General features: G+C 39.7%; 1 protein-coding gene across 2 annotated transcripts in view; it reads left to right on the top strand.

Moving 5' to 3' along the window:
• The window catches only part of ripor1 (RHO family interacting cell polarization regulator 1), a 61,863-nt gene that overhangs the window by 8,414 nt on the left and 25,677 nt on the right, over nt 1–27,772 (top strand). Inside the window, exons 1-2 of one of the 2 annotated variants that reach the window (XM_035157220.2) lie at nt 15,841–16,193; nt 27,088–27,211. In XM_035157220.2, coding sequence (XP_035013111.2) covers nt 16,175–16,193; nt 27,088–27,211 — 143 coding nt within the window. In that variant the 5' untranslated portion in view covers nt 15,841–16,174. Of the gene's footprint in view, nt 1–15,840; nt 16,194–27,087; nt 27,212–27,772 lie in introns of those variants that run through there. The other variant, XM_047339901.1, reaches the window with a different exon arrangement.

Genomic DNA, 27,772 nt, shown 5'->3' with positions numbered 1-27,772 from the left:
ACGTTGCACTTGGTAAATAAGTTCATATTACAACATTATTCAGCATCATAAACTACAGATATCAGGAGTCAAATGGTGTAACCAGTTACACCATTTGGTGTAACCAGTTACACCATTTGACAGGCATTATCATGGACACTTGTCTAAGCGCACGGCGTTGGTGTGAAGATTTCTTAAAGAAATGCTTACAATTTAGTTAATTGATCAATGTTTTCCTGGGGTCATACCATTCGACATTTAACCAAAGCACACCTGACCATTCTGTAAAAAACATCAAATTATCAATTTTTTTTTCAAGGAGAGTTACTAACCTTTGCATGCAGCAGTTAGCTCATCATGGGCCCTTCTCTGTTATATAATTTCCTGTCACGTGGTGGTTACACCCCCTTGACACTTTTGAAAGTTGACTTGAATCACATGATTCTCCAAACTTAATAATAATAATCAGAACAACTCTGTTCCATTTATTTTATTTAATATTAATCAAAACAAATGCCAAACTAATTGAAAGGATGTTTTATTGAGAACTTCACCTTTTAAAGGTTCAGTATGCAGAATGTTGTGACATCTAGTGGTGAATTTGCATGTTCAGATAGATTCCCCCCATCAGCCCTCTTGTCAAAACTATGCTCATATGAACCCACACTGCTTGAAGCTGACTCGCTTGCTAACTTCAGACTATTGTCTCTGCTTCAGTAGTGTATGTCGCTCTGGCTTGTGAAGACACAGTTAGAGCACTGGCAGGCTGTGTGCAGGCAGGCATGTCAGTTAAGCTGCTTTCAGACATGCACTGAACTCCGCAGTTCCTTCGTATTTTCTCCGGAGGACGTGCATGTGTCAATGCAAATGTCCAGGTAAGATGCTAGGCACTCTCTGTGGACTTTCTCTGCCTGGCCTCCTATAGTTTAAGTCTGTAGAAATCCAGGAGAAGTCCGTGTGTGAACACAGCAGGGGATCACCTGCTGGATTCATCGCAAGTGAGTGGGGGTTAGGATGACGCCTCTAACGCGTGACAGACGCAAAAATAAATGTGACATACATAGAAGACACCGACGGAGATGTCATGAGAGTTTGTGGTGATAAGAGCTGACACCGGTTTCTGTGTGTTGTAAAAAAAATCATGTGATCCAACCAACCATTTTCATTTGGTCAGAATAAAATGATTGGTCATATTTATAGTCCTCTAAGGGCCACAGACACTAGCTTATTTTCTTTTTTTCCCAGACTACTATATTTATTGATGGCTAACTGGACGGGAAGAGGATTTCAACAGATAAGATACGTTTCAGAAACATATGACCAACCCTACCTTTAAGTAGGGGTGGGCGATATATCGAATATACTCGATTTATCGTGGCTTTTACCAAGTGCAATGTTTAAAATGACTACATTGTGACCATCGAGTATAAATTGTCACGTGAATGTTTTAAGCCGTCAGCAGGAAATTCTCTGAGTTTCACTTCTCTCGCTCTCTTCTCATGCCCCTCTCACAGCAGACAGCTCACTCCCCCTCCCATCCAGAAAACTCTCCTGCGCGAATGCGTATTTTAGTATCAGGACAAGAGGGAAGAGACTCAGAGAGCGTGGAGAGAGAGAAAGACAGTGAAGAGTCCCAGCGAGTTTCAGAATGGGGGATGGCATTTCTGTAAATTGTCTGAAGAAGTACAGTGCAGAGTTTGGTGCAATTTGGATATGCATTATGTTCTATATTAATAAAACATATAAACAAGCAATCTGTTGCAGTCAGTAGGGGCAGGGCAGAGTGCTGACAGTCAGTCCGTGGACCATTTTCAACATATCTTCTACGTCTTTGAATAATCGGTAGCATTGATCAACAACTGGGGTCAAAACCGCGGGTCAAAATCAACACCAGATAATTTTGATAATTTGATAAGACTAGAAAAGCTCTATATAAATACAGACCATTTAGACCATTTACATTTGAAAAGTTGTGAGCTAAAGATTGTATCGTAGCTTAATAGGAATAGCCCCCATGCAATGTATGAAAAAATTACAGCAGTAAAGTAAGTCATTCAAACTTAATAATATATAAAATGATATATAAATCACGTACAGGAATCAAATTAAAAATAATTTAAACAAAATTCAGAAAAATTTAATTTTATGAAAAACATTGAAACATTAAGATCTTAATTGCAGATAAATCAGGTAGGATGAACACAACGTTTTCTAACTTCACTCTACATCCACTGTTTATAAAAAGCTCTGCACACAACATCTAGGACACAAACAATAAAAAGTAATTGTATATTTTAGGCCTGTTTGAGGAAGCACTAATGCCAAGGAATAATTCTGAGGTATCTGGGGAGCATCAGCACAGGGCAAGAAAACAGCCCCTTCCAAACAGGAAGGTTCACAACAGGCACTGTTGTTGTAAATTGAAATAGTAATCAATCATAAGTGCACACGGGTGGAACCTTAAAAAAGCAAGACTGAAACTGGATAACTGTTATTATCCAACCTCAAAGTTCTACCTACTTGAACTCTGACTCAGTTAGAGTATAGTGTGTGTCCATGCAGTGAAGTTCTGTACAGAGTGACTCATAACTGTGTGTTGTCCTAATGACAGAGCTACTGCAGTAATCGTATATTGCACTGGCTAAAAAAGCTCTTCAGCCCTGTGCTGACCTCCAGTCTGTCTCGTCTTCCAACAAGAAGTGTATCTACAGGGAAGTTTAGCCATTGATCTGTTGGTTCTTATTGTCAGCATTCGTCCTGCAGCTTTAACTGTTGAAATTCCAGTAGCCAATTCCCTTAAAGGCTTTTGCTTTGAAAAGCCTTTACAGGAAATGTTGAGCCTGCATTAACTTAGTAACTTTGTATCTCAGAAGCTCTGCCCCTCATCTCGCTCATGCTTGATCACATTCTTCTATGAAACTTGATCAGTCACAACCTGAAGTTTAGACAATTAGTAATACCCCCGCTCATTTTGTCTCATGGCCTTTCTAAAATGAGGCCAAATTAGCTGAAATTTGGCAGTTTTGCGGGGGCACCCCCAAACATAGCTTTCATAGCGTTCGGTGGATCTGTATGCCACACATGGCCGAAGGATGATACTGTTTGTCATGCAGCTTTCAACATGATCACAAATCTTAATCAACATCTCCTTAAAACATTTGCAGCACAAACTGAACATCCTGACCTTTTTTGTTAGATTAGCATTAGTTTTATATCGGTGTACATGAGTACCTGTACCTGTAAACTGAGTGTATGCCACTGTTGTTGTCTCTTTTCCTCTCTCTCTCTCTCCCTGGCCTCCTCTCCACCTCTGGTAGTGTCTGCATGATGCAGATGGTTCAGGTAAGAGAGATTATAAGAGGATTACTCTCTAGGCCTTTTGCCTGTAAGACCAAAGCCATGGTAACAGAAAGGGACAGAAAGACAGGAGTGATGGTGAGGACTGTATATGCAGCCATGCATCCTAACGCAACTAACATCTAAGTAAGTGTGTGCGTGTGTGCGCGTGTGTGTGCGTGTGTGTGCGTGCGTGTACAGACCTTTGTGAGGTACGTTTTGAGTCTCACACTACGGAGCTTTCATCCATCACAGTTTGTTTTATACAACCACCGCATGCTTGGTGAGCTAGTGAATTTCGTGAATCAAGCAAATGAATAATCTAAATCTTTGTGTAGACTTCTACCTTCATTTATCTTTATATCAGCAGCATGACCTCCGTGGTGAATCCACATCAGCAACAGGGGGAGGAGGACAGAGGAGATCACTGATTCATTAAACTTCAATCAGTGTTTTCATTTCAAGAATATTATTTAGTTTATTGCCACTTTACATCAGTTTCCATGGAGATATTATTCAGTTTATATACTGTATACAGACTTGTCAGTCATGTCTCTTTCAGAGGGTCTCGTTCATGTGTCATATATTTGAAAAACCAATCCAGGTGAGCTAACAGCATGGTGTTTGAGGTGCTGGTGCCAATTACTCCAGTGCCATCTTGTCAGTGAGGTGTGTGATGAATCACTTGGACTGGGGTCCCAAGTCCAATTTTGTTCAGTCCTTACCTGACAGTTAACCCAGATCTTTAAATAATCTGTGTTTAAGGGTATAGCAGTCTAAATTGACTGAATCACAAGATTAAAGGACCCATATTTTACACCTTTCAGGGATTGAATTTGAGGTATTGGTCCCCCTAAGATGATATATCAGTGGTTTAAAGTCGAAAAAAAGGCTGCAATGTGTATTTCCATGTCCTCTCTTCTGCCGCTCTCTGGAGCTGCAGACAGAATGTTTCTTGTAGTAGCCCAAACTAGACAAACTAAACACCCTTTGAGTTTTTATGAAAACTGAAGGTTACCACAGGTTCTCTTTCATGTTTGGAAGGGGAGGATGAGGTGAGGGGTGTTCAGCTGCAACATGACACTTCACCACTTTATGTCACTAAATGCTACACACTGCAACTTTAAGACACTGTATGTGAACAAACTTAATCTAAGAAGTTAATGAAAGAATAGGTTCTGGACTAAACTGTCTTTGCAGGTTTTCAGTGGATCTCTATATAATGAGAGTGCTGATGACTGACTCCTCTGTTATGTTACCTGTGGGGCATGTGTAATGTTATGAACAGGTTGTGGTATGATTAAACCATCAGTTCACCATTTGCTCTATGTCTCCTTACCTTCCCATGCAGCTTAACTTTCAAGGTTCTCCATGAAGGGTTAACCTAATGACACAGTTTCTATAAGTGCACAGTCTGCCCACTGGTCCAACAGGTTAGAGTCTCACACACATGGTCAATGAACACTCTCAGACAGCTGCAGATCTTTTATGCCCACATTATATTTCCCCTCCACGGTTAAATTTAGGCACACAAACCAACACTGATTATATACAACCTAGAAAACAGAAACTCTTTTTTGAAACATTCAAGTATATGACATATTTAGTATTGTTAAATAAAACTGTCACAACTCAAAGACCTAACTTCAATAATCCCATCTATTTTAACATGAGTATTAATGTAGAGGTTATTTTCATTGTGTGGCTCTGAACCATATTGCCTACAAACTAGTAATTAGCCTGCTGCACTCCAGTGACAGTTAAGCTGCTTATTGGCCAGCTGGAGATTAACCAGAAAGTCCCCACTTCACAGGGGTCCTTACACACACACACACACACACACACACACACACACACACACACACACACACACACACACACACACACACACACACACACACACACACACACACACACTTACAGAGCCAGTCATGTGGTGCTTAGTGATATAGGAACAGTCTGTCAACTCATTATAACTACTACTACCAGAATGAAACATGATTCAAATATTTTTTTAGTACTGTTTTGTCATTGCTTGAGAAAATCTAGTGTTGACCACTCTGACCACCTTATAAGTCAAGTTATACAACAGTGTGACTGGGGAACTGACTAGGAAGGAGCTGGCCTTTTTTAGTATGCCTGTTAAAGTACACTAACGCACTTCCTGTTCTGTTTCATAGTAAAAGCCTGCAAACAAAGAAAAAACTTTAAAATTAGTTAATGCACAAAAGCAAAGCAATAGTACAATTTTGAACATAATAAAAATTGAAATGATAACAATAATAATAATATATAATTTACCAGCTGGACAGAAGAACATGGTTATACTAAACTGAAATTATGTAATATGGGCTGGGTGATAAAACAATATTGATAATTATCGCGATATGACTTTTCCTCGACAGAAATTTAAGACACATCGATATATCGTAGATAGAACTCATCCCGTCCATGTTTTGACAGACAACGCCAACAGCCAATGATAATGAGAATAGCGTCGCGGCACTATACCATATGATCATGTGGCTGGAATAGAGTTACAGCCACATCAGGTTAGGTGGGCGCACACAGCACATGTGTTAATGTTTGGGCTCCTGCAGAGAGGTGGACGACTCTGCATCGATGCAGTGACTGAACATTATCATGTATTCCGCTACGTTTATAGTTTCAGCGGGTTCACCACCATTGAATAATTATAAGACCACGTTTGCCACATTTGCTTTGTGTTTCTTTGGATTCTCTAGAGTTTCTGAGACACACCTTTAAACCTGCTACACAACGAGAGATGTAACGTGACGTGCACAGACAGGACATCAGAGTTAAAGTGACCTGAACGATCCGGAGTCATGATCCGACATCATCGATTAATAACTAAATACATGTGATTATCAGTTTGTGTGAGTGTGTGTCCCCGCTCGTCTCTGTCCCTCCTCACACACAAACTGATAATCACATCTATTTAGTTATTAATCGATGATGTCGGATCATGACTCCGGATCGTTCAGGTCATTTTAACTCCTGCAGACAGAAGTTCTTCCCCCAGATTATGATGCAACACAGTGTTTTAACTTCATTGTTGCAGAAGAAGCGACACCCCGTTTATCCAAGAACATTAATATGAATTCTGCAGGTTTTTGTAAAGATCAGTTCAAAGTGTGATGATTAGAAAACATCAGAGGAGCAGAGTCACTTGTTGACCAGCAGGGTAATGTGCCTCAGTGCAGTGGTGCTGATTATAGATATGATAAGATAAAATACAACTTTATCGACACACCAGAGATATTCAGTTGTTACAACAGTGAATGCGCAAATCCGAATGAGGTAGACAAGAGAATAAAGAAATATAAAAAGGCAGTTGAATAATACAATTATTTTTAATTAAATTTAAAAAAATGCTGAGTATGTACATTATATACATCTTTTCACTGTAGTAGTTTGTATGTAATGCACAGGATGATTGTACAAGCATGTTAAATCTGTTTTGAGCATAAAAAAAAACGGCAAATGGCACTTGGACAAGCAGATGTCAGATTTGAGCTTTATTAATTGTATTGTACAGTTTGTTTGTCAGTATGCACTTCATGTAAACAAGAGCTAACCAATGAGTTAATGTGGTGCTACCTCAGGTAATGAGTTTGGTGGAGTGTAAAATTCCCCAAATCCAATAAAGAGCAGCCTAAACTTTGACATACCACCCTGGACTGACTCCAACACAGTAGGTGCTTGGCCTCAAAGTAATGTTAGGTTACTACTGTAGGTTGTTCGCCAGGCATGTTTATAGCCTCTGTAAGAGAAGATAAATACACTGTTACATTTTGTACACTTGTGCTTGTATTCATGGTGAAAAGGCTAAACAAATCACACACCCCTCAGAACTCGTGTAGTGGAACCTGGCCATGCAAGGTACAATTTTTGATCTATGATTAGACAATTGGTGTTTTAGATGAGAGGTTGTGCAAATGGTCAGATCGCACTTAGTATGAAGCATGTGGCATATTTGACTACAAACTCATGTTTGATAGTGCCAGACTTTCGACATTTGTATCCTAATGTATAGAATAGCTGCAGGAGATCAGTTCCACGGGATACTGCATGAGGTGAAAGGGCCAGGTGCATGGTGTTCTCAAGAAAAACTTCAAGTTACTTTATTTGGCACAATGAATTTTCCCATTCAGCAACATGACCAGCAGGGGGTGAGACAAGCAGCTCATGGAGGCAGTTAAGGTATTTTACCCAGAATTTACCCTGATTTGTTTCAAAATTTGTATTTGTGCTTTGAGTCATCACACACATGCACATACATTTAAGATTCAGGGAGACTTACACTTTCTGAGGATGTTATTTTCTTTATCGCCAAGAACAAAAACCAACCAAGTTTTCTTCACTATCAAAGAAATTTTGTGATAAGTAGGATCATACAGCTCATGAGAGCAGGCTTTAGGATTAGCAGTATTACCCAGTCAGTTTGCTGTACTTGTATGACACAAGAAATGCAAATTGTGAAGCCAATGTATAGCTCCTATTGTTTTTGTCTTTTGCCCCTCTTTTGATCCATCTGGTGCAAGCAAGTCGAAAAAATCTTCAGCTAAAAATACAGCCGCAGATTTCTTTGTTTGAAAGTTTAACAAAAAACTAAATAAGCACCAGAATTGTTTTTGTATAGAGGCCAGGGATGCTGGCAAAATAAATCTGTGATGACAACATTATCAGACATACAAGTAAAGATGTGTCGGCTCAGTATTTGTAGATCTCTGATCTTTTATGTTAAACTTTGCTGCAGACAGTGTCCCTGCTGTACTGGCCTTGGAGGTGTGGGTGTTGATTAGAAGTGTTACCTCCACATGCTGCCACTTCATCATTTTCAGATTTCAGATTGACCCATAGATCTTTTTATGTTGGATTTGTTCTTACTGGGCACCAGTGCAATTCTAAAAATATGAAGCAGGACAAGGTGGAGCCTTGATAACAATCCCTGGATGGAGGTTATTTTTAACCAGGTCACTCAGACACTGAGATAGAAAGGCTTTGGTGCTGTTCTTGATAAATTTGACCTTTTCTTAATGCCACTAACATTTTGGGTTTTAGAATAAATGATTAACTATATGTTAATTAGTGTGCTTTAGAGTGTCTGGCAGGTGGATTTTGCATGTTGGAGAAAGAGAGCTGAGTCAGGCTCAGTTTAAGAGGAGGGGGTTAGCCTGGTATAGCTGTGAAGTCTGAGAACTGAAGGAGTTCTAACAAACAAAAAGTTCTATCTATTGGTGAAAATAAACCATTTTCCTAACAGGTTTTACACAGGGAGGCACATGTGAATTGGACAGGAATATAGTATGTTGCTGTGCAACATATGTTATGGTAGAAAATGAACTGACCATTGTGGCTGTGTTTTATTTCCGTGTCATGCTGTGCCAGCCTCCATGAATCTTCGCTGTAACATTTTCTGGATTCTTCTGTTTATGAAATCCTCCCTTTCACCACCACCCCTCTCTGTCTCTCTGTCTCTCCATCTGAGGAGGGAGAGAGACATAGAGAGGGGGGCTCCCTCTCTCTTTCTTGAAGCATTTCATTTAGACACTAGTATTAAAATTCATGACATTCAAATGGTCTAAAAAGTCTTAATTTGAAACTTGTGTTCATCTATTAATTCTTCTTTCTCCTTAAAAGGCAACCTGCCTCCTACAAATCAAGTACTACAACTAAACTACGACAGAAAATATGATTTTTCTTGGAAACACAATTACTGGCTGGATCATGTTGAGGGGAAATGTATTTGTTGAATGAAGTGCTACATTTATTAATAGAAGCAGAGTGACGTGAAGTGCTTAGAGTGGTTATTGGGTGATTAAAGAGACTCTTGCACCAGAGACTGGGGTTCTTATCTCGAGGTCTGTCTGGTTAGGTTTAAAGCAACAAATGTGCTTTGTGTAAGGCATAGGTTTAAGGTTAATGGAAGACAGTGGTTTGGGTTAAACATAAATTAATAAGTTGTGTCTCAATTCACTGTGGCCTTCTTTAGCATGCTAGTATAGGCCAGGATCATTCTCTGGCATTTTCTTTAATCTAGTACTGTGAGAGGCTAAACAGAACTATAAAACACTTGAATGACTCTACAATACCCTACAAGTTTATATTATAAGATTTAGAGGTGTTAAAGGGATAGTTCACCCAAAAACGAAAATTCACTCATTATCTACTCACCACTATGCCAATGGGGGTTAGTGTTTGAGTCAACAAAACATGTTTGGAGTCTCAGGGGTAAACAGTGTTGTAGCTGAATCCAATACAATTGAAGTAACTGGCGACCACGTAAAAAAGCAACTGAAAAGAAACAAAAAATGCCTCCATGCTGCTCCTGTGCTGTTATCCAAGTGTCCTTAAGCCCCGACATTCAGAGTTCTCGCGATATTCACAAGTTCTCGAATTGCTGCAGCAGTAACTAGGAGGAGGTGCAGACATTTAGAAAAAATACATGGTGTAAATGACTTAGAGTCTCATTAACTGTTTTCCTGATGATTATTTTATACTTTTTTCATAGGGTTAATTAATTTCATAAATTTAGTTTCGTTAAGGTCAGTACACTAGAAAAAAACTGAACCCTCCCTCTAGTCTTGTTCATCACTGTCCTGCCACAGGATGACACTGTCTACCGTGCCAAGAATGAACTGTAACTGTAAATAATATTTTACTTTTCAGGAAGTTTCAAGTCGGTGCAAGTTGATTTTCATACTGAACAGAAATAAATAAACTAATAACTAGTGGTTGCCTGAAAGGTAGGACAGGATTTTTAAAACATGTGTTTTTCTTTGAAAATGGTCTGTAGTCATGACAGCATGAAACAGTGTAGAGAAATGGGTAAAATATGCGAAATCACTCTTATACAGTTAAATGTGCTTTAAGTTTTCTGTGTTGCTGAATGTGGTTCTTTTGCCAAGAGCTTCAGCCATTGTTACATTTAAAAAACACTGGTTATAACATCTGACTTTTGTCATTAGTTGTGAAGGGTACAAACAACATTCATTTGTTCAAATGATAATGCAATCGGTTTTCATCGACTCCGATTGGCAGTGATGTAAAAATTACACTTGGTTGGTAATGCAAATTTTCCCTTTTTCTACACTGTGACATGTTTCAGAGCATACTGTAAACCAGTGGTCACCAACCCGTCGATTGCGATCTACCGGTCGATCTCGATCTACCGGTCGATCTCCCAGTCTTCACGGTCGATCCCCCACTTTCTGGACTCACTGGCTGTCTTCGCGCCGCAGATCAGCTGTGTGTCGGTTGTCTGTTTTTCACACGCACTGTGTGTCCGCTACTGGTGGTGGAGTTGCAGGTTTATCTCCTGCATTTCCTTCAACAACAAGTTGGTTTATGTACTAAACTAAATGTCAGGACTCTACGGTATGAAGATGCGAATCTTCCGGTCTGTCGATAACAATCAAAGCCCTGTTGGAACAAATGAGTGGGTTCCGAAAGTGAAACGCTGGAGTGCTTTTACTTTGAAACGGGTTCGGGAAGTGTTGCAAGTACATTTGTGTCATAAACAGATAAACATTGTGGTTCACAGCAGAATAAACAGATAAAATGATCTTACCTGAGTTTTAATGTTTATCTGATGAATTTATGTCACAAACAAATGGTTGCAACACTTTCTGTATGCCTTTTCAAAATAAAAACACTCCAGCGTTTCTGTTAATGGAATCCATTCCCTTGTTTAAAAAGGTTTTTTTATTGTGAATTATTTGCAAGAGCGGATGATGCACGGCTTCATACTGTGTAGTACTGGTATTTATTGGAGTACAAGGGACTTCTTTCATACAAGGCAACAATCATATTTGTGGCCATATTCAAATCAAAGCCTATATGTAAAAACTTTGTGCTGCAGTAGCAGCTCCTCTGCAGAACATGATGTGGAACTGAGAAGCTACATATTGTGCATTGTAAATATCAACATCTGGCAATCATGATGCTGTCTAACCATAAAGTGCATGGCAGCACCTGATTTTTGTCTGAGCTACAAACACAATGACACGGCTGTGCTAACAATGCAAGGCATCCTAACTAGGTGCTAGTTACCATGCAGGCCATCTGAGGTTTTGCTGCGATCAGAGCTGCAAGAGTGACCACAGTTATCAGTTGTACTGTATCTGTGGACAAGTCTACCAATATGGGAACTGAGCATTCACCTTGAGAAGGGCAGCTACTAATCAAATGCTTCTAATATACAATAAACGACTTCAGCAAGCAAGCAGGGGGGGGTCACAGAGTGAAGGATCTGTGTGTTTAAGTATAGTCCAGGGTGGTGTCAGGGCCAGTGAGTGTTGAGAAAAACTCACAGGATTGATGGTATTAAAAAGAACTGGTACAGAGAATCATCCTCATGGCATAATGCCAGGCATTTGCTGATGAGCCAACCTGATTTGAGCATTAATTCCCCAAAACCCATTCGACACTAGCTCCTATCACCTCAAGTTTTTCAGTACCATTAAATCCATGAGTTGTGAATCACCAAGGCAACAGTTGCTGTATACACAGTTTCTCCATTCTCAGTGCCCTAATCTCTTAAGAGTATGTATCCTAGATCAGTGTCAAAACAATTCTAATTGCATCTTAGTGTGTGAGTGTGATTGACCTTTGAACTTCTTATTTGTGTGGGCGTCAGACGGTTGTATTGTGTAAGTGTTGGCTTAACAGCAGCTGCTCTCCTGCTCTTGACAGATAAACACTGTTGCTCGTGTCCATGGCAGGCTGATAATAATAGTAATAATAATAATTATTATTATATTGTTGTTATTGTTTTGATTTATGTGACTTCAGTGTTTCTGATCAAAAACAGTTATTATTACGTATAATTTTTAATTAATTAATACATTTTTTATTTAAAGTTCAGGGAAGTCCCGACTACTGCTTCTACAGAGCACCGGTCACCTGCTTATTTAATGTTTATAATTATTGAATGCATGAAGGGTCCATTTTGACCTTGGGAAATTGTGCGTTATCTATAATTAAAATTTAGTACCATAGATTGGCAATAGACAATTTGATCGGCAGAGGGTAGTCAACGTACGTAAGAGTAGTGTTTGCAGCCCCGCAAAGTGTGTTAGAAATGTTAGATTACTATAAAAATTGAATAGCTACCTTAAGTTTTCCCTACAAGCTTAAGGTCTCAACCTTATTATGTCATGATTTGGCTCTTAAATTAGACTGAACAGAATATCTTTTATTACAATCGATTCTTCATTTTTGCCATTGACTTTTGAAGCACTTTGTAACCTCGTTTAGATAAGTGCTATACAAAATATAGTTATTATTACTTATGGTTAAAACTATAAAGCAGCACAAAACAAATAGTGACAAAGAAGTAAATTTAGCATTTTGTAACATTAAATGGAAAACTACATATTCAACTAAAAAGCATTAGGGGACAATCACAAGGGGATTGGGGGAGTTACCTAGGAGCACTCCAGTGAAATGCTAACATGGAGGAGTTATGCCCTGCCCCAATTCCTTTCCATTGGTTAGGAATTGGGACACCACTCGCTATGTCATCAGCAGCCAACCAACTTTATAAAAGTGACACAGCGATTCAATGACCTTTTCATTTGCTAGTGGATTAAGATAAAATATTCCGCTGGATAAAATAAAAAAAAAACATAGTTATTTTGCAAGATTTCATTCTTACTTTTATGACCTGTTCGTTCACAATGTTGATTTGCTTCGTCCGTTCGTAAAGCATTCAGGAATTTCTGTCCACCCCTTCGTTTTTTACGGAGGTCCTGAATACATTATGGGTTTAAGGGGTGTTTTGAAGGGTTAGATCAGTGGTCACCAGCCTTTTTTAATTCCAAATGTAAGTCGAGATCTACCACCCTGATATCTTCCAAAAAAACCACTTGTGAGGTTCACATTTTTTGCAATTTCTGTTAAAGGCTCAATGTACATCCATAAATATACACAAAGAAAGGCACATTGATATCAATTCATCTTAACAGCATCTGTTCAATGCACAATATTTATCTTCTCAGTTCAACAACATGTTCTGCAGAGTTCTGCTAATGCAGCATAATGTTTTTTATATAGGCTTTGCCTTGAATATGGCCATAAATATGACTATTTCCTTGTCTAAAAGTTTATGTAGTCCTGTGTACTCAAATAAATACCAGTACTTTACAGTATGAAGCTGTGAATCTTCCGCTCTGGAGATAAACCAGCAGCCCCACAGCCAGTAGCGGACACAGCGTGTGTGAACAACAGACAACCAACACACAGCTGATCTGAGGCGCAACCGCAGCCAGTGAGTCCAGAGAGTTACAGGGATCGACAGCGAAGGTTTTAGAGATCGACCGGTCGATCATGATTGACGGCCGGGGTTGGCAACAACTGGGTTAGATGAACATTACCCCTTCATCGCACAGAGAAATTGGACACTACCCCTTCACAGTCATGTGCAAAATGAAGGGGTAGGGCCAAGTGATAGGGCTAATAGTTAAATTTAGTTAGTTAAAACGTGACATACTTGGGAATGTTATGAATTTTAAAGATACCAAAGGTAAGCCTGAGGATCCTACACAGCCTATCTGCAAACTATGTAAAAGATGTGTGCCAGTTAAAGACATGCAGAGCAACAATTGTTTTGCACACACACGTGACTTCAGCATCTCTCCAAGGCTGCAAAACGTCCTCAAGCTTGCTCCTCTCACAGCGCAGGTGCTCTTAGCCAAGACGCACCTCACCAGCCCACAATATTTGACAGCTTTTGCTAAAGGCTTCAAATACAGGGAAGGCAGAGCGAAATGGAAAGAGTACAGCATGGCTGTTGCAAGGTATCGGTCCCATTTGACATGGTTGAGAAAATAACTCAAAGATATGCTGGCTACGTTGGAAAGACAATACGACGGCCTCGGCGAAAACACTAGAAAATGAATATCGCCATCCTTAAGCTTTTACAGCCGGCTGAAAACAGATATTGCCAGTGATTTAAAATACAGGTAAAGTTATGTAATTAAATATTTCTGAGAGTGTTACAAATGTATTTAAGATAATAATTTTATTTTTTTCCCTCATCTGTTTTAACAACAGCTATGTGTGTCTGTGCTTGTGTAACAATACCACAGCGTCATGTTCCGTTTTATCTTTAATGTCACAATCCAAATCATATCATAAATGTTTCCTACTCTTATGAAGCGCAGAGCAAAGTTTTGGTGAGCAGACATAAGGATAACAGAGATGCGTGTCAGGTTCATGGAAAAGAGACAGCAAACATGCAGAGGGCAGACATCCTGCTCACCCAGAAACTGTTTTAATGCACATTAGGGTCCAAATTCTATAGATTATTCTATAGATTAACTTGATAACATATAATCTTAGTTCTGAAAAAATGATTCTCCATCATGCCTCCAATAGACAATCTCATCGCCATTTGGCACAAGCTTGCTGTACTTCCTTGGCCCTTGACAATAAACATGAAGAGTGGTTCTTGAGATATGCGTTCCATGGATGGATGGACAGACAGAAAGACAGACAGACAGAGATTTCTGGAATTAGAAGAGTGTTAGTGTTTTGCATGAACATGCTCATATTTTTGTTGAAATGAACCGAACAGTTTCCAACTGCTGAATCTGAACATGAGTGCGGTTCAGTCCTGTGAGAGTGAATGGCACTCGTGTTTACGGCATAAAAATTTCCGCCTTAAAAAATACAAAAATAAACACTTTTAGAGTGAATATGAATATGATCATGTAGTTGTAGCCTACCGGAGTGATGTTTCCCTTTGTGAAATTTGGGGAAAAAACAAGTTGTGGCTGCAAGATAATCCATGGCAATGAGATACAAATCAGTTCTTTACTGACAACACCAGGCGAACTGAACTGAAGAAGCCTCTTGGATGAGAAATGAAACTTTTCACTTAATCAAATTATGTAGCCTCTAGAAGCGGCTTTAGTTTGACACACACTGTATGCACTGACACTGAACAGGGCAACATTGTGCTGGGAAAGTTTGCAACCACTTGTCAATAAAACGCAGTCGTGCACCTTCCACACACACATTCATTCAGCACTTCTATATATAGCACTTTTCTATCATATGTCCCATTCTCACAATGCTGGCACAGCCCAAGGAAACTTGTGTACAACTAAAAATACAAGTCAAAGTTCTATATAATCTTACTAGTAGTAAGGTACTCAATTACCAGGCAAATCTGAAGTATTATCACTGTGTTTTTATGTTAAATTATCATTATTGATTTATTGTATGAATCTTATTAATGTTTTGACACCCAATTGATGCTGTAAAAACAACTAAAAAAAAAGTTTATATTGACTCTCACTGTGGTGGGAGGATGTTGGGAGAAGAATTATGTAGTGTTTTTATCTGTGTGGTCAAAAACAATTTGTTCAACAGGGAGGGCAGGAAAAACTGGTGATGTCAGCAGGGAAGCGAAGGGAGGACCGCCTTGCTTTTCCTTTTTCCTCCTCCCTTCCTACCTCCCCCAACCCTCCCTCCCCTTCCTCGTCTTATCAGTGCGGTAGAGAGAGCAAGAGAGGGGATCAGTAGGAGAGTGGACAAAGTGTTATCAACTGTGACAGTGGAGATGGGGGACGCAAAAAAGGGGAAACATACCCCGCTAGAGAGAAGAGGAGTGAACTAAAAGAGAAGACGGACGTAGTTATTCCCACTGCGCAACAAAATAAGAGAGACAGATGTTACAGGCAGTGACAAAGTCAAAGAAAGGGAAGCAAGAAATCAGAAAGTATACGGACCCAAGAGTCAGTCTGTTTGCAGTGAGTATTGAGCGCCTGTTCCTGGAACAGGGTGGGACCATCTCTAGGAAGACTCAACTTCAACCACCACAACGACCATGTACAGTGGATATGGAGGTATGAACCTGTGTAGTGTGGCTCAGTGAGACAAGCTCATCTCTAATCATTAACTCAATGTTTGTCAGGATGAACTTGTTGCTGGTTAACATGTGTGTAACTTATTTTGAGTTGATGGCCAAAGACCACTCCAAACACCTACAAACCAATAACTTCTGTAAAGTTCAGTGAATGGGAATTCAGTGAATGCTTTTCCTCTCAACATAGCAACATACAAACAGGACAAAAGTGTTCCTGCTGCTAATGAAGAGATTAGCGGGGTCACTCCACCTTAAAGGACCATGCAACTATTCCACTGCCAGGACATAGCAAGTGCAGCCAGGGTTGTGTTTCCATACGTATGTCCATGTGAGATCTACTTTATACACATTTGTTAAACTGAGTTTAAATGTTGGTTCATATTTTTTCAAGTCTGTCTTGTCCAACACTAAAGTGCTGACATTGAAACAGTCACTGTGATTTGTAGCCCTCACTCTGTAAAACCAAAATGGCATTTTTTTTAAAAGACTGAATTTTGAATGACTGTGACCTACATCCCTCTACCTTCTCGTTATATGTTTTAAATAAAGTGAACCTACTCTTTTACATAATTATCTATGGTCAAGACGTACAAAAGCTGTATCCCAGTTCAAATGCTGCATCCTTCAGGAACTGCATTTGATCAACGATTGCGTCACTGCGGTGCGACCATAGACTATGTCATCACTTCCTCCCTGCACTATCCAGAAATTAAGCTAAGATGAATACCACCATCTTATACATTTTGAGGCAGAGGCAGTAGCCATCGTGGGATGGAGCCGCGGTATAGTGGTCCCCTTGATACAACAATCAACCAATCAATAGTCTCAGCTGTCAATCATGACATTTCAACAAATTGTTAATAACATCAAATAATTAATTGTCCCATCCATTAACATGGAGGAGGCAAGATTTATGATCTTTACTACAGCTTGTCACCAGGTGGCTTTGGCTTCACATTTTGGGAGCAGTCATTTTGTCCATCTTTATGTGTATGGGTGTGACTAGGCTGTTCCATTTGAAAGGCTCCTTCAAACGGTGCAGAGAAATGTGTCCTTCCATTCCTGAGCAAAAAAGGATTTTCAGTGGGAGAATTAGTCTTGGGCCACCCTATCCCAGGATTCATTGCACGCCAGTGATGAAGCTAGCTAGCTTGCTATCTGGATGGCTGAGTGCAGCATCTTAATGTGGCTACTGATGCAAGGGTGAGACAAGTTGGTGATGCATATAGACATATCTGAACAGCTGAACAGAAACAAGAGCAGACTGTCGTTTCTGTTCAGCCTTTTCTATGAAGGCCATGCTTTCGTAAAAAGACCAGACTGAATCCTCTAAAGGATGTGGGGACTGATTTGGCACACAGATAAAGACAGTGCAGTCATCCTAATAGAATTGATGCTGTGGAAAAACTATAACTACAGAGGTGAAAACCTAATCTCTTTGGCAGATGTAAAGATCCTTCTTTTGGGGCAAAGTCATGAAAGTTTTTAAGCAGTTTATTTCTAATCCAATCTGACTGGTGAATCTATACTTGAGGTTTTGTATTTCTCTATGACCATTGAATGTGCAGTTGTGACTCTCTTGTTTATTTAAATACAGTAGGATTCTGATGTTGTTATTCTACAATAACTGCCCAAGGGCATTGAAAAGATGGCTACTGAGTGAGTTGAGACTTTGGTGGACCCTGCTTGCTGTACTTTGATCTTATGATTTAATAATAATAATAATAATAATAATAATAATAATAATATATGATTTCTCAACTAAAATAAGTAGAGACAGTTTACTGTCTAAAATAAAACCAAAAAAAATCTAAAATAAAAACAAAAATTTGTGCAACATGCCTTGTAAAATTGTTCACTGTGAAAAGATGCTAGAACATATGCATAGTACTTTTAAATTGCTGCAAAAAAATAATATGTCCTAATCCATCTCAATCGTAACAAGACAAACCGACCATAGACCAAGTGTGGGAGAAATAGTGACTTTCAGATTTTGAAAGAAAATGAAAAGGAAATGAACACAGTAAATACTATATGTTAATAGTATCAGTGGACAATATGAGCTGTTGTCAGCTACAGTATGAAAATATGAATATTAATATTCAGCTTTCCCTGTTGGCTGTAGGCTCTTGTGTTTGTCTCTCTTTTAAATTTTTGTCAAAACATTTTCTTCAAATTCAAGGAATCTCGCAAAATGTCACCTCTCCTTCCTTTACACATGATACCAGTGAATCATAGCCTTGAAGTATTTGGACATTCAACAAAAATACAACTTAGCCACAAAACTAGACATCATGTCCACTGCTGCTTTCAGTGCTATAATTATTTTTTAGACACTAGTGTCCTTTTCCTGGAAATGAGCAAGCATGGCTACACAGTAAAGCTGTGGGGTTATTCCAGTGACTCAGTACAGCCATAAACTGTGCTAGTCTTTTCCTGACCCTGCCCTCGTCTCAGGATGTTACTCCCTCTGGTGTTTCCTTCTCCTACAGTGCCTGGAGTTATGAAGCTGAACTGTATGTACAGTATGTGGGGGTGTGTATGAAATGTGTGGGAAATCATGAACATCAAATGAAGCATCAATGCTTGTAGGGAGGAAAACAAAAAACTGAACCATCTTTAACCTTGATAGGCATGCAGTATTGTCAGTGTCTACAGTTCACCAGGAGAAACCAATTAGCTGTTTTTGTCATATTCTCTAAGCTGCCCTTGTCTCTGCTGTGGTGGCAGCAGGGACCCTCATTCGCCTCATCTCTTGTAGTTCTTGGCTGGAGACGAATGTACCTCACTGTTTCTTATCATTAACTGCAAAATACAAACATTTAATCAAACCTAATTTTTACAACAGGTTTAGGTTAAAGGAATCTAAAAATACAAATACAAAGACTGAAATTAGATGCAAGATACCCGTACAAAACCATACAGGCACAGTTTGCTCTGATCTGTGCCTGTTTGGTTTCCGATTTTATAATTCTTCATTTGTCTGATAGGCTGGATAAGTGTTGTTTTCATGGTACAATGGATGAGTCTTTCAGGTAAAATATGTGACTCATGCAGGCCATTCTGTTAATGTGGAGCACAAACTGTTGCACTCTGGACTGTACTGTGATACTGTGTTTTAAATTTTGAGAATAAGATTAAGTCAGTGATGCTCAGTATGTCTGTTCCCTAACTTAATCTGATAAGATTGTTTTTGATGCCCTTACTGTGGTATATTGTATCAGTAATAAGTAAAAAACTTAGATGTGGCTTCATCGGTCATCAGAGCACTCGGGCATTTCAACTCTAAAACAGACTGTGTTTAAATTGTATTTTCTGTGAGACTTTGCACCCATTCGCCAACTTTTACAAATATCATTAGCCAATGTCGCCTCAGCTTGTATTTTTAGCCTAACTGGATATGAAAAGATTTTCTTGGCGACAACTTAAAAGCTTACATTTAATCATTTTACATTTTATCAGCCAATTGAGACCGGAGGACCACAGGCATGTGTGTGTGGGTGATGGCAGATATGCAAGAATATGAATTATTTTTTAAGCTGCAGTTACAATTTCTATTTTTTGTATTTTTGTTTTACCTTTCAAGATTTACAGTGACTGACATTTTGTTTGACATAAAGTTTCCTGTTGCAGTGAACAAGGCTGTTTTTCTTCAGTTTGAAATATGTATATTAAATTGCAAGGATGAATTGCAGTTGTGGTCTGAAGCAAGATATGCATGGAATGCATATTTGGTGTTGAAAAATATGCTGTACATACCTGCACTTTCTGTCGTACAACTTTTTGTAGTTCTACTGAAATGAATTGAAAGGAAAAGTTTCAAACTTTAGACCCTGAGTACTACTGCTGCCTGAAATATTTAAATGTGAGTGTGTGAGTGTGTGAGTGTGTAAATGTGTGAGTGAGTGTGTGAGTGTGTGTGTGTGTAAATGTGTGAGTGTGTGTGAGTGTGTGTGAGTGTGTGTGAGTGTGTAAATGTGTGAGTGTGTGTGAGTGTGTGAGTGTGTGTGTGTTTTCTTGGATCTGCTAGCCTGTCTGGATTTGACATTCCTTACATGACAGAGATCCACAGGCCCAGTTTTCCCAGGGGTGCATGTGCACACGCACACACACACACACACACACACACACACACACACACACACACACACACACCACAAAGCGCTTCTAGTGGACATAACAAACAACCTGGTAACATACAGTTATTCTTAGTGCCTTTATCAGTAGTGAGTAAAGAAGTGTTTTCCTGTCGGTGGTGTATGAAAATGCTCTCGATATTTTTGTGAACAATTTTATCATGATACCTTTTGACTTCTTAGTCAATATTTATATATGCCACAATACAGTTTAAGTCAAAATTGAGAACTGAGAAATGATTAACCTGAGCTGTCAAAAGAAAATCTATGTCAGTAACATGGGAATTATCCATTCATATCGGTATATGTCTCAGTTTGAATCTCAGGGATAGCAGCAGCACTTTGTTTGTTGTCAGATGTGTGGACATTCAAGTTGTTGTTAGTTGTGACATTGTGTGTCTGAGTGGCTTGCTGTGTTTCTGAGGGCGATGGGCTCAAACTAGCTTCACTGCCTCTGCTCCTGGTGCTTTAAAAATGAAGTGAGGTGTTATTTCCTGTCTTTGTTGGCACCATTTTTCAGCATTGTTAATGATGCACACCATCAGTATGTGTATTTTAGCACCCGAGTTATTTCTGCAACTATATCATCCACAACCGGTCTAAATGCAGTCTTTTTTAAGATGAAGGTGGTTGTGAATGTTGGAAGAGCTCCTGTTTGTCTGAGCCTCCTCTGTCCAACCTCTGCTGCTAACACAACAACACTTGCTGTGGACTGTCCATTCATAAAGGAATGCCAAAGCATTGATTAGAAACACTAACCTATTACTAATGTGTTTGGTTTCTAGTCCACAGTCATTGCATCCAAATTTGAATGTTATTACTCATCTGGGGAACTGTGTGTGTGTGTGTGTGTGTGTGTGTGTGTGTGTGTGTGTGTGTGTGTGTGTGTGTGTGTGTGTGTGTGTGTGTGTGTGTGTGTGTGTGTGTGTGTGTGTGTGTGTGTGTGTGTGTGTGTGTGTGTGTCTGTGTCTGTGTCTGTGTGTGTGTCTGTGTCTGTGTGTGAACCTACGAACGGACATTTTTCCAGAATGGTCTGGGAGAGGGAGGCCAAAGAGCATCAAACAATAGGCATGGTGTCACACACTGGCTCAGCACAGTGTGTGTGTGGCACAGAGCCACAGTCTCACTGTTTATATGAGAACATCAATAGCAGAGGAGATGGTGTGACTGGAGTCTGTTGTTTTCATTGGGCAGGACAGCATCACTGTTTGGATCAGGTATGTTTGGATTAACTGATGGACTTCTGGATAAAGTAGTTGAAGTTTAAACGGAGCCAATTGATCATTAAACTTGGATTTTGGCTGATTAGCCAATGAAAGTCTGTTATAAGGCTGGAAATAGGTGGCAGGACAGTGGGTTGTGACGGGGAGAAATGTGCCATCTACCACTGGTCCGTCTAAACTGGGACAAAGACATGGCGTCCCATCAAGGTTGGTGTTTGGTTTTATTAGGGTGTAGGGTTACTTAACATAACAAAACTCCACAGTTTGGAACATACTTTCATGGTTTAGTACATTTTGATACAGCAGGTAAACAAGAGAAATGCAGAAGATTACATTTTTGTCATTTGTTTTAAAAAATGTAAACATTAAATGGTGGGTCACTGTCTGCAGTTCATGTTTTAACATTTTGTAATATGTTACTTATACATTTACATATTTAGAGAACAAAAAAATCGTCAGTTTACTCTCTTGAGACACATGTCTATAACAGTTGATGTGTACGAAGCAGGAAAACAGTTCCGTGTTAAAAGCTCCATCCGGATTTAGCTGCATCCGATCCATGTGCAGCTTCTGAGATTTGCTGTTTAAGCTGTTTAATTTTTATTTAGATTCTTTAGAATCGTTGACACAAGTTTTATATAATAATCTTGAGATATTTTTCATGTACTGGCTGCTGTATGCAGCAGCTGTTTAGCTCTTTTATATAAGATAAAAACATTTCTTAGAGATACAGCGATGCAAGTATCTTTACTAGTTTCCGTCTGACATGGTCATCATTCTTCCGTCCAGAGCACACATTGTTTAAATAGATAATGCCCCTGCACCCATCTGAGAACCCGGGTGTGTTGGTCCTAACACGAGGTGTGGTCAGGTGTTATTTTATCTTGAGGCAGCAGAAAGAAATTGACCACCAAACACTGGTCTGAAGTCAGTGCAACATCAATTCATTGTTATTTTAAGGTCACATTATCAAGATAGTAAAATCCAGCTACATAGGCAGGTGCACGACACTCAAAGTCTCTGCTATTTACACACAGATGATCTGCTTGTCTGCAAATTTACAACCGTGGCAAATCCACCATTATAATATCATTCCACCAAGGTGGCAGCTTACCTGCAGGAGATGCCACTCTGATTGGTTTATTACACCAAACACACCCATTATTCATTAGGGACTTATTACAACCCTTTGAACCATGTGCGTTTTTTTCTGCTGTTAAACTAGAAAAAAATTGATTTGGACATTAACTCATTAAATCATTATCTACTCACCACTATGCCGATGGAGGGGTGGGTAAAGTGTTAGAGTCCACAAAACACTTTTGGAGTCTCAGGAGTAAACAGCGTTCTAATACAATTGAAGTCAATTGTGACCCATTCTTCAGACTTAAAAAAAAACACAGAAAAAACATAACATGCATCCATACTGCTCGTGTGGTGTCATCCAAGTGTCCGCAAGCCTCGACATTCATATCCGACTCGAAACAGCATCATTTACACTGTGTTTTAAGCCTGAAAGTCCTCTGATCCCCCTTGGAGTCGCGTTCACGTTCTCACGGACACACTGTAAAACCGCACACACTCACGCGTTAGCAACGCTACGTCTGTAGGATCATCATTTAGGCTTGAAACATGGTGTAAATTAAGCTGTTTCAAGTCGAATATGAATGTTGGTGCTTGCGGACACTTGGATGACAGCAGTATGGAGGCATGTTGTGTTTTTTCTGTTGTTTTATTACGTCTGAAGAAGAGGTCACTTTAGCTGCAACACTGTTTCCCCCTGAGACTCCTAAAGGGTTTTGTGGACTCAAACACTTCACTCACCCCTCCAACATCATAGTGGTGAGTAGATGAGTGAAGTTTCTTTTTTACATTTAAATATCCCTTTAAATCTCTGAGTTATTAGTTACGCTAAGATGAACTGCTGTGTCAACAACCCAAGAAGATTTATCTGGTGGCTGATAGTGGCTGATTGTGTTGGATCCAGTATGAGCCAACATTTCCACCTGCTCTGTTTGTGCACTCGATACCTCAGACAGGCTCAGCCCCTCTCTTTCAAGTGGGTTTTCTTCCCGTCTCTCACCCCCCTCTCACCCACTCCTCTGTCTGTGTGACTATTTAAACCAGGTTAAGTCAACAAATCCATTAAAATATCAAACTGGTTCTCACACACACATACCTTCATAATGATTTTCTAAGGCAGAAGTAACACAAAAATCACTGTATGTAACATGTTGTTATTCAGAATACATTTTTCATGATTAACATTTAAGTATTGTTGTGAAAGTTGTACAATCAGTTTACTGATTATAAATACTGCTAAGTACTCTTTCCATCCCTCGTGATTTATTTGAACTCCACCAGAACTGACCTCAGCCCTCAGGACTATCTCCCTTTGTTCAACTTCCTGTCAGGAGAGGCAGTTGCATCTGACTTCCTGTAGGATTGTGACATTTCCTGTTCTGACAGAGGGGTGGGGGGCGTCATCTTGCAAAGACTTTTCAGCTGTTGGAAGAGACAGGATACAGGACAGTGGATAGGCCACAGTAGGAAAACACTAGCTGACAAAAATCCACCAGTGACTGAAGTCACAATAACAAAACACAGCTTCAGGTCACAGACTTCACATGATGGTTAAGGCCACAAAATGGAAAATGGAAAAGGGATAAGTCCGCAAAATGTTGCCTTAGCCAACAAAGAAACATGTGAGGTATCCAGATAGTATTCACTGGTTTTACATAGTACTAAGAGTATGCCCAATAACACTTACTATATCAATTGTATATTCATGGGCTTTCACAAACAGCCTGGAAACCCACAAACACAAACTGTCTATCAGAGCTGCCACCGCTTTTCGAGTCTGACTCCTGTGCATTAGAATCCAGGTTCTGTACTTAGTTTTTGACCCAATTAGATTTTATGGAGAAAATTGTGTACTAGACAACATATTGTTCTAAATGCTTCATGAATACACTCACAGTGCACTGGGACAGCCTTAGTAGTCTTAGCAGCTCCATAATGCGGTGACTGAAATGCCAAGAAGAAAGGAGCTAGGTTTCTCTCCAGAGAAAACTGAGGCTCTGAATTTTTTAGGTTTATCTTGATCTGTGTGAAGAATTGATAATACCAGAGGTTATATTCACCAGGAACTCCAATCTAAAACTCAGTCAGTCTAAAGCAACAGTCCTGTAATAACTCCTCTTCTAATGTTCAGTTATGAAAATGGCTTTAGAGAGGTCATTTTGGAGGAAAGTGTGTGTGGTGCTGTTGGACTGATTTGTATTGTATACAGAGATGTTTCTGTTATTTATTTTAGTTCTCGGGTGGACAAAATACTAGAAACAGCTGATTCAGCACCAGCCACTTCATCATCCCAAATGACCATGAAGTTGACCTAATGTAAGCAGAGCAGTTTTAACTAGGTGTGCATATAAACTGTCAACTGAGTGTATGTTGCACATTAGACACAGTCATATTTCTAGAATATGCAATGCACTATAAAATGGTAAACTGACTACATTTATGCAGCAATTCTCGGGTCTGAACTCCCACTTAAAGCAATTTTCATGAGGAGTCACATTCACCAATTCACACACACACACACACACACACACACACACACACACACACACACACACACACACACACACACACACACACACACACACAAACACACACACACACACACACACACACACACACACACACACAGTTATAAACAAGCACCACAGGTCACCATGGTATGAGACAAAGATACTGGACTTTAACATGGTGCACATTCACCTGCTCAGCATATAAGAGACGAATTCTGGATTTTCTTGAACATTGTGCGGCAGACTGAGCATAAGTGTTTCTCTCTTTGGCTTTGTGTGCTCAGTTCCTCAGACGGTACACTTTGAATTGGGATGACATGACACGCATGAAACTTTCCTATCTCTGCTATGGTCCATGAATTAAAACTTGATCATACAAAGAATGCTCATGCACACTGGGGTAAACACTTTGGGATTGTTGTAAGGTTACAATGTTAAAGCAAGGGCGACTGGCAGCACCATGTACAGCTGTATCAATTCAGTACATCCCTGCAGTTTTTGTCTCCGAGCTAAACTGTCAGCTGAGAATTATGTTATTAACAGGCAGTTTCAGTCAACCTGTCCCTGTATGTGAGTGACCAAGGAGCTTATTCATAATTTTTTTGTTGTTGTCTGTTTGTTAGCAGCCAAGCTATACAATGCAGCAATCAAGTTAGAGAGGTCTTATGTTATTATGAGAAGTGTTAAAAAAAATGTTGGTTCATTAACCTGTGGCAGGACAAATTCAGTAGTCTAGATAATGAATGGGAAACACTGCTTTGATGTGCTGTGATTCCACATTAGCCTTGGCAGAGGTATGCCATTCCAGTTGAAACAAGTTTTCAAAGATAAAACATAACACAACTTCTTATTATTGCATCCACCAAATCATGAAACATGCAGTGTCCCACAGTGACTCACTGATAATACACTTCAGTACACAAATTCAAATGAAGGCATGTTTGTATGTGGGTGTTTGTTAGTTTTTTGGTGGGAGGGTCTTTTGATTCTTGCTCCATCTAATAAACCTTATTACCAGAGACAGATAAAGGCCATATCACCATGTCCTGTACAGCCCTGAGTCTAGCTGCTATGAGGAGCAGAATGTGCCGTGGCGTTTACTGTGACATCATACTGCACTGTCACTCTGTACTCACATGACTGACATGATGGTATTTCTAAGTGTGACTCCAGACATGGAGCTGGATGCATAGTGTCAGAACACAACACAGCTGCTCGTTTCTGTTGGTCACTTCTGGTTTAATATATTATTAAATGACTCACTTTAAGTTATACATTCGAGAAGTAACAGTCATATTAGATTATCTGCTGAATAAGAAGAACGTAAAACACAAACGGAAAATAAAAGTACATTTTCATATCTTCATAACTTAAAAATGCTCCTAAATCTCTAGAGTAAATCAGCTGTGGCTCAGGGGATCAAGCAGGTCATCCTCCTACCAGAAGATCAGTGGTTTGATGCCTGGCTCCTCCAGTCCGCATTCCGCAATTGTCCAAGGGCAAGACACTGAAGCCCATCCCTGACTGTGCCTCAGGCTGTGTTGTCAAAACATCAAGTTTTATACACAAATAAAATTATTACAATTATATCAGCATGCTTTTGTCTGATCCAGATATGTGAATCAGATGCAGGAGCACAGGCAGCGACTGCAAAGCAATCTGTGCATGTGACTGTAACATCCCTGCTTGGATTCCCACTGAGACCCTTGTATTGTCTTTGCTTATTTCCTGTCTATCTCCACTGTCAGACTTGAGTTGTACAAATAACTCCTCAAAAAGTTTTTTAAAAGTTGCAGAGTAAGGATAGCTGTGTCCTCAAATGTGTGTGTGATGGATGACAAAGAAGAAAAACATGATTGGTGTGTCCCCGATGCTGTGGTGCCAGCAGTCTGGTGACAAGTCTTTTCCTCTGCTCTCAACAGGGAGTCCGTCCCGAACTCTCTCCACCATGTCCCTGTCCGTTCGCCCAGTCAGACGCCTCATCTCCAGATCCATCACTAGGAGCCAGAGTTTTACTGGAGTCAACAACTACGACAAGCCCTACAGGTACACACACATACACTCAGCGTGCGTGTAAGTGTGGGAATTGACTTTTTGGTGTAATATGATTTTTTTGTCACCAACTTTTCAGGGGTAAACAGTGTTGCAGCCGAATCCAATACAATTGAAGTCAATGTTGACCACTTCTTCAGACGTAATAAAACAACAGAAAAACCATAAAATGCGTCCATACTACTCGTGTGGTGTCATCCAAGAGCCCGCAAGCCCCGACATTCATATTTGACTTGAAATGAGTTCATTCACACCGTGTTTTAAGCGTAAAAGTCCACCGTAAGTGGCTAAGCTAGCGGACGTAGCCACACGACCGTGAATACCATGCGTGCCCTTGGGCGAGAGGGGGTGTGTGGGTGTGGGAGTGGTGAGTCGATAATGAGTGAATTTTTATTTTTCTGTGAACTATCCGTTAAGTCCAGTATTTCTCTTTTAAAACCTGTTTTTACAAATGAATTGTGTATGTATATGTTTATGTACAAAAACATAATAATTTGGATGAAGTACTTTGGATTTATGAGATTTGAGGCTGGTTGGATTGCATGCTACAGAGCA

Source organism: Hippoglossus stenolepis, chromosome 5 (genome assembly GCF_022539355.2).
Source record: "Hippoglossus stenolepis isolate QCI-W04-F060 chromosome 5, HSTE1.2, whole genome shotgun sequence".
NCBI classification, from domain to species: domain Eukaryota; kingdom Metazoa; phylum Chordata; class Actinopteri; order Pleuronectiformes; family Pleuronectidae; genus Hippoglossus; species Hippoglossus stenolepis.
The sequence above is the reverse complement of the archived record's forward strand: the minus strand, read 5'-3'. Positions and strand labels throughout refer to the sequence as shown.